The sequence below is a fragment of the Dipodomys ordii genome, unplaced genomic scaffold, assembly GCF_000151885.1.
Source record: "Dipodomys ordii isolate 6190 unplaced genomic scaffold, Dord_2.0 Scaffold55, whole genome shotgun sequence".
NCBI lineage: Eukaryota > Metazoa > Chordata > Mammalia > Rodentia > Heteromyidae > Dipodomys > Dipodomys ordii.
The window spans coordinates 5,621,018-5,633,185 of NW_012267271.1; the positions used below are offsets into that span (position 1 = coordinate 5,621,018).

General features: G+C 56.7%; 1 protein-coding gene across 1 annotated transcript in view; it reads left to right on the forward strand.

Moving 5' to 3' along the window:
- Positions 1-1,546: 1,546 nt before the first annotated feature.
- Prrx2 (paired related homeobox 2) overlaps positions 1,547-12,168 on the forward strand; it is a 22,872-nt gene continuing 12,250 nt past the window's right edge. Inside the window, exons 1-4 of the mRNA XM_013021278.1 lie at positions 1,547-1,626; positions 7,445-7,545; positions 9,966-10,031; positions 10,288-10,428. Coding sequence (XP_012876732.1) covers positions 1,547-1,626; positions 7,445-7,545; positions 9,966-10,031; positions 10,288-10,428 — 388 coding nt within the window. The remainder of the gene's footprint in view (positions 1,627-7,444; positions 7,546-9,965; positions 10,032-10,287; positions 10,429-12,168) is intronic.

Consider the following 12,168-nt stretch of genomic DNA (forward strand, 5'->3'; position numbering starts at 1 on the left):
TGAATCACTGACACTGGCCTTGTTTATTTTTGACATAGGGTCTCAGTTTTGCCCAGGCTGTCCTGGACTGGGATCCTCCTGTTTGTGCTTCCCTGTATCCTAGGGGTAACAGGCACAGAGCCCAGACACGGCACTTCCCTATAGCTGGGATGCTGGGCAGCCTCAATCTCCTGATCTCCACCTCTCGAGTAACTAGGATTATAGGCGTGAGCCTCAGCACTGGACCCTGAGCCTCCGCACTCGGCTCTGGCTGCAGGTTTTAACTGGATTTCTCATAACTGAGTTTGAAACAGGGCATCAACGGAAGCTGGCCTTTAGGACAGGAGCCGGGCTCTGATGGAGATGGTGTAACAAACAAGAGGGTCTCCAGAACCAGGCATTGAAAGGTGGCTGACTCCCTCCCCCTCCCCCTCCCCCTCCCCCTTCTGCTCTTCTGTCTTTGGGAGCAGCAGTGCCAACACCTGTGTGTGCTCACCTGGAGACCTACAAAGAACCTCAGTATGGCCATTCACCGACTTCCCTCCTGGCCAGCTCTGAGTGGGTGTGGCCTGCCGAGACCAGGGGCATAGAGTAGAAGCTCATAAAGGGTCTCTGCGACTGGGCGTTGTTGGTGGCTCACGCCTGTCATCCTAGCTACTCAGAAGGCTGAGAGCTGAAGACCGAGGTTCAAAGCCAGCCTGGGCAGGAAAGTCCATGAGACTCTTTATCTCCAATAAACCACCAGAAAACCGGAAGTGGCGCTGTGGCTCAAGTGGTAGAGTGCTAGCCTTGAGCTGAAGAGCTGAGGGACAGCGCCCAGGCCCAGAGTTCAAACCCCATGACTGACAAAAATAAAGAAAAGGGTCTCTTGCTTCTAAGGTGCAAGCCGTAACCCCTCAGCCAGGCAGTGCTGGTGTTTAGAGGCTTAGAGAGGTAAAGCAACTTGCCTGAGGCCCCACAGCTGGGAGCCAGGACGGCCTTGCTCTCCTGTGCAGCCCAGGGTCCCCACAGCCGAGTTGGGGGAAGTGTGAGCAGGCCTCCCCTCCCTGGTGGTTGGGGAACACCCTGCCGGGCTTGGGAATGAGGGAGGGCAGAGAGGCAAGGGATGGGCCCTCTGCATCTCCAGGGTTTCTGAGACAAGAAGGCAGGGGCTTTGGTGGCTTTGTCCTGTGCAGGGCCCTGAGGTCAGGCTGGACAAGACAGAATTTGGCAGTTTCACGGAGTCCCAGACCTGGGACAAGGCAGACTCTGGCTAGAAGCAGAGTTAAGAAGCGTTAGCTTGCTGGGTACCAGTGGCTCACAGCTGTAATCCCAGCCACTCAGAAGTCTGAGATCTGAGGACTGTGGTTCAAAGCCAGCCCAAGCAGGAAAGTCTTTTACTTACCTACAGGGAAAAACTGGAAGTGGAACTATGGCTCAAGTGGTGAGAGCCAGCCTTGAGTGACAAAGCTCAGGGACAGTGCCTAGGCCCTGAGTTTAAACCCTAGTCCTGACACACACACACACACACACACCCCTCATCATGAAGCGCACACACACACATACACACACACACACACACCTCATCATGAAGCTCCAGCCCGGCCTGGAAGATCACACCGAGGCTCTTGGAGACCAGGGTGGCCAGGACAGCCGGGGAGTGGCCAAGTAGACACACCCGGCCATGTGCAGGAGATAGCGGGGCACCCAGGAGCCAACTTCCAGGCTCTGCTGAGCCCTGGCTCAGAGGCAGGGCATCACCAGCTTTCAGCAGGTAAGGGAGGTGACACTCAAGGTGGGGGGAGGGACAGAACTACTTCCAGGTCCCAGGATGTGGCACACGGTGGCAGGCACAGCAGGGCGAGCCGTCCGGGTCACCCCGGGCGCCGCTTCCATTCAAGCCGACCTAGGAGCTAGGCGGGCACGGGCACCAGTGTGTGCGCTGCCGGGTCCCACGGTCCCACATCTGGGAAGCTGTTCCTTCCCAGCGGGGCTCCTGGGGCCTCCGCGCTGACAGGACCCGGCCCACACGAGGCCCTTTACGGGTAATGATAGCTTTTATTGTATCCTAAAAATGAGGCAGGCTCTGGAAGACATTATTTTGGGTCTTTCTTTGTGATGGATTTGTGTTTCTGGGGCTGGGAGGGGGGAGATGGCAGCCGGCACCTTCCAGTTTTGGGGGTACGATGGGAGGGTCTCGGAGGGGGGGTATGACTTGTAGAGAAGCCAAGAAGCCCAGAAGGCTGGGCTTGGGCAGGGGACTGCTGGGCGAGGGCTGTCATCTTTGGTGGTCCTGGGTGTGAAGCAGGGAGGGCTGGGGCGGCTCCACCCAGGATGGAAGCAGAGCTTCCGTGGCTGGGGTTGTGGGAGGGGCCACGTCTGTGACATCACTGCTCAAGAGGAGCAAGCGGGACCCCAGACTAGGAGTCAGGAAATCGGGGCTCTCCCCTTGCTTGCCCAGCCCGCCTGGCTAGGCCCCCGTTCCTCATGTGTAAATGAAGGGTGGACTGTTTATTTCTGCTTTGTTTTATTTATTTTGTATTGGTCCTGGGGCTTGAACTCAGGGCATTTTCACTCCAGCCTGGCATTCTACCACTGCACACAGCTCCACTTCCCACTTTTGGCTGGTTCATTGGAGATAGGAGTCTCTCAGATTTGTCTGACCTGCTTGGCTTCAAACCTTGATCCTCAGATCTTTGGGTTACAGGTGTGAACCACGGCGCCCAGCTCTGCCATGGTTTTGAGGCCCTGGGTTAGCTCTGTGAAGCTGGCTGAAATGCTGGTTTCTAGGCCCGAGGATTCCATCCCTCAGGGTCCACAGCTGGACAGCACGTCTAATGCCCACGGGGTGTTTTCTCTGTTCTGCTGAAGCTTCTCCCAGAGCTGACACTGCACCCCTTTGCCCTCAGTTTACCCAAGTAGGGAAACCATCCTGTGGGGAGGGACTCGACAGATGCCCCGTGGAAATAAGGCTGGGAAGATCTGGAGAATCCAGAAGGACTGGGTGTACAGGAGAGGCGGGGGCCAAGCCCCAAGGCCCGGGAAGCCTGGCCGGGCTGGAAGCCGCTCTGTGGGGTGCAGGGGGAAGGTGTGGGCCTTCGCTGTGTGTGGCACTCAGACTGTGCCATGGGGTAAGGGGCATCTGGAGGGGCGAGTCTGACTCCAGCATCACAGAGCCAGGGAGGAGCTGGGCCAGCCAGAAGCCTCACTGTGGAGCGGAGGATCTCTGCCACTCTGGAAAGATCTTCTGGCCTCCTGCCCACCCTTCCTGCCTATCCTACCCCCACTTTGCCCGTCACGCCTCCCAGCTCCCCTGGAGAGGCCACTTTGGGGGGTGTGGGTTGGACATCCACTGTCCCCCCTACCCCCAGGAGATAGCCATCTCTCCCCAGATTATCCTCAGCACCCCCTCTCCCCACCTCCCTGCCTGGCCTCTCAGCTGCGGTCCCCTCCCCCCTTCCCCCACCTCCCCCGTGGCTAGCCTTCCTTTTTTGCTGTGGGCACAGACATGCACACCCCAGAGATGGCGTTATTAAAAATGACATTTAACCAGAGCTGGAATTACCACGCCGATGGTTGTGAACGTCAGAATCAAAGCGGGCGCCGCCGGGCGGGCGGGCCTGGCAGGGGCCTCGTGGGCTCCCTGCCGCCATATAAAACCCCCGCAGCACGCAGACCGCGTCTTGAAAGCCGGCGCACCTCGTCTCATTAGACTAACAAATAACACGTAACACAAAACAGCTGTCCACAGAGGCCCCTAATGCTCTCAAGATGGGCCGTGGGCAGCCCGGCGTGCAGGGCGCAGGTTTGGGGGCCCCTCTGCGAGCCAAGGCCCTGGCCAGCTCCCGTGGGCCCCAGGATCTCCTTCTTTTCTTTCTCTGCCTCAGTGTTTCCTCTGAGGTCTGAATGCAAAGGATGTGTCCCTGGATTGCAGCTCTCTACTGTAAGCGTGGCACAGGCCTGGCGGGTCCCAGACCAGCCATGTGACATCGGCATGTCCCTCTTCTGTGCTCCCCATGCGGGGACGAGGATCGGCCCCCGCAGGGAGCTTGCGAGGCGTGGGAAGGAGTGGTTGCAGAATGCTTGGCAGGTAGAAATACTCCGAAAGAGAGTTTTCACAGAGAGGTTTAGTGACTGGTTCCAAGTCACACCGCCAGTGGAGAAGCCAGGCTTCTTCTTGGACCCAGAGTCCAGGACACACTTATTTGTTTTTGCATGTGTGTGTGTGCGTGCGTGTGTGTGCGTGCATGCAAATGCACCCATGCTGCTGGTGGTGGGGGCTTGAATTCAGGGCCCTAGCTTTTTATACTCAAGGCTGGCTCTCTACCACTTGAGCCACAGCTCCACTTCTGGTTTTCTGGTGGTTTATTGGGGATAAGAGTCTCACAGACTTTGCTGCCTGGGCTGGCTTTGAACCACGATCCTCGGATCTCAGCCTCCTGAGAAGATAGAATGACAGGCGTGAGCCACTGGTGCCTGGCTTTCCTGCCTTATTCTAAGAGACTAACATTTTACTCCATGTTCCCCCTTCCTACCAAGATAAGCTCCATTCTCTAAGAAAGCTGGTGGGACTCATTCATTCATGCATTCATTCATTCACCTAGTGCTCCCATATGGGACCTTATGAGTGAGGTTCAGCATTATCCCATCATAGCTGAGAAAACAGAAGCTCAGAAAGTTGACACCATCCCCTGGGTCACCCCGGGAAGACTCAGCGATCCCACAGAGCCAGAATCTGGGCTCCTTTTTTCTTGCATCCACCTGAGTTGACCTTGATCCAATCAGGGAGGGGACTCTGGGTCCTTCTGTGTTTGTGGGGCAGGGATGGGGGTGAGCCAGGGAGTCCCCCACCTCAGGAAACTGTGTTTCCTAGCGACATGATGTTTTAATTGGAAGGCCAGATCCTCCGCAGAGTCAGCTCGCTGGCCACCATAGCCACGCCAGGAGACTGTCAGGGCTCCAAGCGGGAAATTGCCGGAGACAAGAAGTAAAAATGGACTGCTCTTGTTTCACAGGGAAGGAAAAAAGAAAAGGCAGGGCTCTAATGTCAGCCGAAAGCAGGCTTGTTTAAAGAATCCTGTGGCAGGGGTTGGAAATTTCATGTCTGGATGGAATTGGGAGATAAAAAGCCACTTTTTCTTTTTTTTTTTTCTTGTGTTGGTGCTGGGGATTGAACTTGGGGCCTGGGTATTGTCTTTTAGCCTCAATTTTTTTTTTTTTTTTTTGCTGAAGGCTGGAGCCTTACCACTTGAGCCACACACCGCCACTTCTGTTTTTGTTGTTGTTGCTTTGTTTTTACTGGCTAAGTACAGATAAGGGTCTCTTGGGCTTTTCTGCCCAGGCTGGTTTTGAACTGGAATCCTCCAATCTCAGTCTCTTGAGTAGCTAGGATGACAGGCCTGAGCCACCGGTGCCCAGCTAACCGGACCACTTTCTAGTCTCTCTGTCAAGGTGTGGAAAGTGGGGAGTGGCATCATGGGTCCCTGCAGGACGCAGGGACAGGTAGGCTAGAGTGCAGGAGCTGTCCTGGTTACTCTGAGGGCCTATGACCCCTAGCTTGTCAGCTTCCTAGAGGAAACGGAACTGCAGAATGGAGCTGGAACAGGAGGTCCTGGGGTCACCAGCCTCTCCCCAGGAGCCCTTGCTATAAGCAAGGGTCTCCCAGCATGTGGGGAGCCAGCGGCTGGTGTGGGGACCAAAGTTGTGTCCTTGTAGTCCCGAGCTTCCTGGGATATCCTTGTCTCACTCACCGCTACCCGGCCATCTGGGCTGGTCTACCTCACTTCTGAGGTCTGAACTACTTCAGGAAGCCCAGATCTTGAGTTGGGAGTGGGGAGGCCTAGGAGCCGACTCCAGCCAGAGGCAGGGCAGGCTCACCCACCCCTGTCTGCGAGACCCACTGCACCTATCTGGGAGGGTGGCCGAAGAGCGTGTACAGAGAGGCCCTGAGCAACCATGGCTGGTGATGAATTTACTACCTAATGCCAGGATCGAGTGTTACAGGTCTACAGTGACTTGGGTAGAAACATCATTAACACGAGGAGGAAGGCTGTCCTGGCCAGTCAGGCTGCAGATCCTATATCCATCCCCTATGGGGCTTGAACTCAGGGCCTGGGTGCTGTCCCTGAGCCTCTTTATGCTGTACCATGTTGCTACCCTCAGATCTCAGTCTCCTGAGTAGCTAGGATTACAGGAGTGAGCCACCAGCACCCGGCTATGTAGACAGTCTATGGATCCGTTTTCCAGATTGGGAAGTTGAGACTTGAGCTAGTTTCTTTTCTTTTTTTGCCAGTCCTGGGGACTTGAACTCAGGGCCTGTGCATTGTGCCTGAGCTTCTTTTGCTCAAGTCTAGCACTCTACCACTTGAGCCACAGCTCCACTTCTGGCTTTTTCTGTGTATGTGGTACTGAGGAATCGAACCCAGGGCCTCATGCATGCTAGGCAAGCACTCTACCACTGAGCCACCTTCCAGGCCTCAGTATCTCTTTTTGCCCCTCCTGTATCTCCTCTTGTCCCCCTTTCTGCTGGTTGGAGCCTCAGGCTGCGCTCCTTCTGCCCTCTCCCCGCCTCCTTCAGAGGAGGCTGAGCGAGAAGGTTCCCTGCACTGGAGCAGGGGCTGATAGAATGAAACCAGGGCTGTTCCTGGCTCAGGCAGGCAGGCAGGCAGCAGGCAAAATCCTAGGGCAGGGATCGAGGGCCCTCCCAGCTGTCCCAACGCAGCCAGAAAGAACTGAGAATCAGCCCCAGACAGTTCCCTTGGGTCCTCTGGGGTGGGAGGGCCAACCGTTCTGGGGGTGGGACGTTATGGGTGTGGTCTGGCTGGGCTATGAGATTCTGGCCTCCACCTCTGTCTTGCTTGCTGAGTGATCTGGGGAAACCATTTCTCTCCCCGAGCCTCCCATTCCGCCTTGGCAAAGTGGGTGTGGGTGTGGGCTTGGGCGCTGCCCCTGGGGCCTTTGGCTGTTGGGAGGAGAGGATGAGGAGGTGGGTGGGGGCCCCACTAGGGGTGGTGGCTTGCTTTATTGCTGGGAGGAGGGGAGACTTCCTTCCCAGATGGAGAACTACTCTGGAGTGGCTCCTAGGAGCAGAGAGTGGATCCATGTCCCACAGAGCTGGTGCTGGGGCTTTGTTGGTATTCAAAGGGGGACAAGCTGCCAGGCCCAGGAGGTTCACGCCTGTCAGCTACACAGGAGGCTAGGATCTGAGGATTATAGTTCAAGGCCAGCCAGTGCAGGAAGGTCTGTTAGACTCTTAACTCCAATTAACCAGCAAAAAGCTGGAAGCGGAGCTGTGGCTCAAGTGGCAGAGTGCTAGCCTTGAGCAAAAAAGCTTAGGGCTCTGGTGTGCGCGCGCATACGCACACACATGTGCACACATGTGTGCGCGCGCACACACAGCTGACTATCTGCCTCAGTGTTCCCAGCCCTCAGGATCCAGCTGCTCTGCACCTGCCCTGATGATTGCCTGGTGGCCCAAATCCCCCAGGACAGACACCCCTGTCCACAGCCCAGCCTCGCTGCGGCTGGACCCCACCGCCGCCGCCGCCGCCCCTGTGCAGAAAGGAGGCAGCGTGCTTTATTTCCCAAGTAACCATGTCTAATTTCGTGACCAACACCATCACTAAAACACAGCACAACTATTTTTATAATGTGGTGTTTGAGGTTAAAAATTCAAATTAGAGATTAATTGCAACTTCTAGGAGATCTGTGGATAACACGCCTGACTTTCACATGTGCAGACTCCGGGGCCTGGTGCAGACTAGGTCGGCACATGCGCGCTCGCCTCCAGCCGGCCAGACTCCAGGCCTGGGATGCCCAGGCCCGCGCATGCGCACACGCTCCCAGACAGCCAGGCGTAGCTTCTGCTCTGTCCTGCACTGTCCTCCTTTACCCAGGACCCCAGTGTCAAAGCAGGATTCCCCCAATGCGAAGCGGTGCTGGGGTTTGCTGATCAGGAGCCTCCTAGGTCCTGCCAGAGGAGGGAAAGGCACAGAGCTTGGGGGCACTGAGGAAAGGGGTGAACATCTGGGTTTGGGTGCCAGCTCTCAGCTTCTCCATAAACCTCCACCCGCCCTCCACCCCAAACTAGAACCAGATGGACTCTGAGTGAAGGGGGGGGAGGTCTGAGGGCGGGTGGGCCAGACGGGATGCGGGGGAGCCCTGGCCAGAGAGGACCAGCTCTACTCTGGAGAGCCGGGGTGAGGCCACCCGACCCCCACGGGACTCCCAGGCCTGGGGGAGTCGCTGGCAGCTTTCTTGCTGTGTGACCGCTCACCACCTTCTTCACCGCCCATCAGTGGTGGTGTGGGGGAGTGGGCTGCCCTCCACATCTAGAATTTTCCTTTCTGATTTCCCACGGGGACAGGCATACCCCTGATTTGGAGCTGTGGCCATCACTTGCCAGAGGTGTCTCTGGAAGGGGAGGTCCTCTCCCCCCTCTCCCCAAGGGGCTATGACCTCCCAGCCTCAATTGCTTCTTCTGGAAAGTGGGGTGATGATGACGCCGACCCCGCAGGCGTGGTTTCTGTTATTATGACTGTGGTTGCTGTTGTTTGGAGCTCCATTGCGCTTCCCTCGTGGGCTGAGGACAAAGCCATATCCTTGGCAACTGCAGATCCCCAAGGACCCGCAACTTCTCAGTACTTAGGTCCATATTAAGGAAAAACTCCGTCTCTCCACCCCAGCCTACCCTGGGGCGGAGCTGTTTACCCCACTGTCAGGGCTGAGATTTTGGGGGGTCTACACCCCTCTCGACAAGCCTCTGCCCTTCCTCAGGGGACAGCTCGGGTATCTCCAACCCACACAGCCTTTGGCACAGCAGACCGACAAGAGCGTGGGTGGAGGGCAGGGGGAGGGATAGTCGGGTTGGGCTTGGCTTTCCGGGCTCCATCAAGCCCTTGGCTTCACCTTCCCCTCCACTCGCTGCAACAGGGCCTGCCAAGGCACCCTGAACGTGAAGGGTGAAGTCACCCTCCTCCTGAGAGTCCCTCCCTTCACGACAGCAGCGAATCAGCTCCCACTAAGGGCTCCCACACCAGGCGTCCCCCCCCCCATGAAAGGAGGTCCACATTCCCGCATTTCAGTGAGAAGCACTCGAGATTCCCCCTCCCGCTCCCCCTTTCCTGGGCAGGCACTGGGAGACATCCTCCTCTCAGCCTTAGGGAGCTTGCCATTATAAATGAGGTGTCATCACCCCAAAGCTACCCAGCCAGCACCCACTCAGCAGAGGTGGGGTTCAAGTCCACTCCAGAGTGCCCCTAATTGGGGTCTCCCAAGGCAGGGTTGTTAGGGGAGCCCCCACCCCTCAAGCAGCCTGCAAAATGCCACCTGTTGGCCTAGCTGGGCTAGTGACCCACAGACCCATGTGGCAGGGGCGGGGCTGGGAGCAGAGGAGAGGGCGCACCTGTGCTGCCCTTGCTGCAGATTTTTTTTTTTTTTGGTCCAGTCGTGGGGCCTGAACTCTGGGCCTGGGCGCTGTCCCTCAGCCCTTCAGCTCAAGGCTAGCGCTCTACCACTTGAGCCACAGCACCACTTCTGGCTTTTTCTGCTTATGTGGTGCTGAGGAATCGAACCCAGGGCCTCAGGCATGCGAGGCAAGCGCTCTACCGCTGAGCCACCTTCCCAGCCTTCACTGCAGATTTGAGGTGTGAAGTCCCAGCAAAAGTCTCACTGTACTCTTGATTGGGTCCCTGCCCAGCTCTGAACCAATCACAGTGACAGAGAGAATCTGGGTGTGGATTGGCTGAAATGGGTGTGGGGTATGGCTTCTCTGGACCCTTGCAGGGACCCCAGCTGGCCTCAGGGGGTCTCCTGGCCCTAACATTGCTCACAACTGGGAGGGAAGGATCTCCTGAACGGCCCTGAATCACAGTAGACGCAGCCTCTCGATATGTGGAGCTTTCAGATTTGGTCTCATGAGGCCTAGCATGTACTGAGGTTTCGGGGGTGCTGGTGGTCTAGCACAGGGAGACACCCCTGTGGCCTTTAGCGCATTCCTGTCACTCCAGGCTCAGACTTCCTGCCCCCTTTTTCTTCCAGTTCTGCTCTGAGCTTCTACAGCAGTCCAGACTTCAGTATGAAGTGCACTTGGTTTGCTTTGAATCCTGCTGGTTCCCCTCAATGGCTGGATGGCTTTGGCCAGTCGGTCCTCCAGGCTGATCACCAAGCGGCCGGCCCAGGCTCCTCTTAGGAATAATGAGAGTCTGGATGTGGAACTCTTCTGGGGGGCGGGGCAGGCCAGGCTCCAATGAAAAGGCTGGGAAGCGAGATGCCCCGCCCACCTGCAGACTTCTCCCTTCTGGACCCTGCTGAGCCTACTTACCTCTATAGCCACCCTACAGAGGAAAAACAGGCTCATTTGGAGTGAGAAGCCCACAGCTATAGAGCTGGAGCTCAGCTATCTGATAGCCCAAGACTGTGCCCTTGGCATCTCCAGCAAGAGGCCCTCAATCAGCCTACAGAGTCATACAGGTGCAGTTTGTGAGGATTGTCTTGTGGCTGAGGCTCATTCCTTTCATATTGGATGGGGGCTGGAAATCAAGACCTGGATGCTCTCCCTTGGCTTTTTTGCTCTAGCCTGGAGTGCTACCTCTTGAGCCACCCTCCACTTCTGGCTTTTTGGTGGTTAATTGGAGATAAGAGTCTTATGGACTTTCCTGTCCTGGCTGGCTTCAAACCTCACTGAGTAGCTAGGATGACAGGCGTAAGCCACTGGTACCTGGCTATGAGCTCTGTTGTTCTGTTCTTCAGACAAAAGACAGACAGACAGACAGATGGAAGTGGTTTCCTCCTGGGTTTTCTGTCACTGGCTCCAGATCCCTCTTGACCAGACTGCAGCTTGGCTTCTCCTACATGGAGCCCTCTGGGGAGGAAAGCAAGGGTCTGAGAAGCCAACCCTCTCCTTGGGTGGCTTGAGTTCCAATCCCAGGCCCCTATATCCTTGCTGGGAGGCGGGGGGCGGGGGGCTCCACCAGCTTGGAACCTTTAATGCAGGACGTGGCTGGAAAGTAAAAAGGCCTCTCTCCCTGCCCATTTGGATGTCTGACATGTTCACTGTGGCTATAGGAAAGATTATTACCTGCAGGCCCCAAGCCTTTGAAAATGGTTTTGTTCTAAAATCCAGAGTTTCTGACAGGCCCAGTTAACAGGCAGTCCATGTGAATTCAAGGGGTATTAATAGGAAAGTTCTACACAGGCCTTTGTGTAAGCAGCTGGGGGCAGGGAGGCTTTCCTACCCGTGTAAGGGTGGGTGAGAGCCTTTGATGTGGGCACACCTCCCAGTAAAGCCCCCTCCACAGAGAGGAGGGGACAGAGGGCCATGCCATGGACAAATTCCAAGCAAGGACCAGTGTTTAGCTCAGGGCAGTGGAAGGCTGGGGCCTCCACCTGGTGCTGCTGCCGGACAGCCCAAATCTACCACTGTTTACTCCAGCCTAGTGGGAGGGGCTGTTCCTAGAGATACCAAGAACCCCTCCCTAAAACAGAATTAGTCCTACCTGACAGAACATGGAAAGACACTTGTCCCATTCACAGGCTAACACGTGCCTGTAATCCCAGCACTAGGGAGGCCAAGGCAGGAAGATTGTGAGTTTGAGGCCAGTCTGGACTATATAGTGAGACCTTGTGTTCCGCCCCCCCCCAAAAAAAAAGATCAAGTGATGGATGAGGAAGCAAGCAAGAAGCCAGGCACCCGTGACACACACCTGTAATCTTTCCTATTCAGGAGGCCGAGGTCCAGAGGATCATGGAGAATAGTCTTCCACTTAACCAGCTAGAAAACAGGGGGGAAGGTGTGCCTCGACTCCAGTGAGCCAGGACAAGGCCCCGAGTTCAAGCCCACCCACCCCCGGTAACAAAGAATCGAGGGTGGCCCTGAGTGCCCTGCTGCTGGGTTGGATATGGGGGGGAGGTGAGGGATCCCCAAGCAACCATCTTTCCTGTGGCTGGAGGCCCCACATTCCCAGGCTGCCCTGCAGAGCCTCCCGTCCCCAGGGGTAAAGACTCAGAGGGTCCCCAGGAAAGAGCCGGAGGGGGGCGCCCCACGTGGGCGACCGCAATGCTTCCAACTTGAACTTTGGGCCCCAGGTCTGTAGTTATTAGCGGGGGGTGGGAGCACCGGCCTCAGTTTCCCCGCCTGGCAGCGCCCGGCCTCTGTGGGGGTTGGCCTGCGCCCGGGCAGCCGGTGGCGAGGGCGGGCGACTCCCCGGGGCT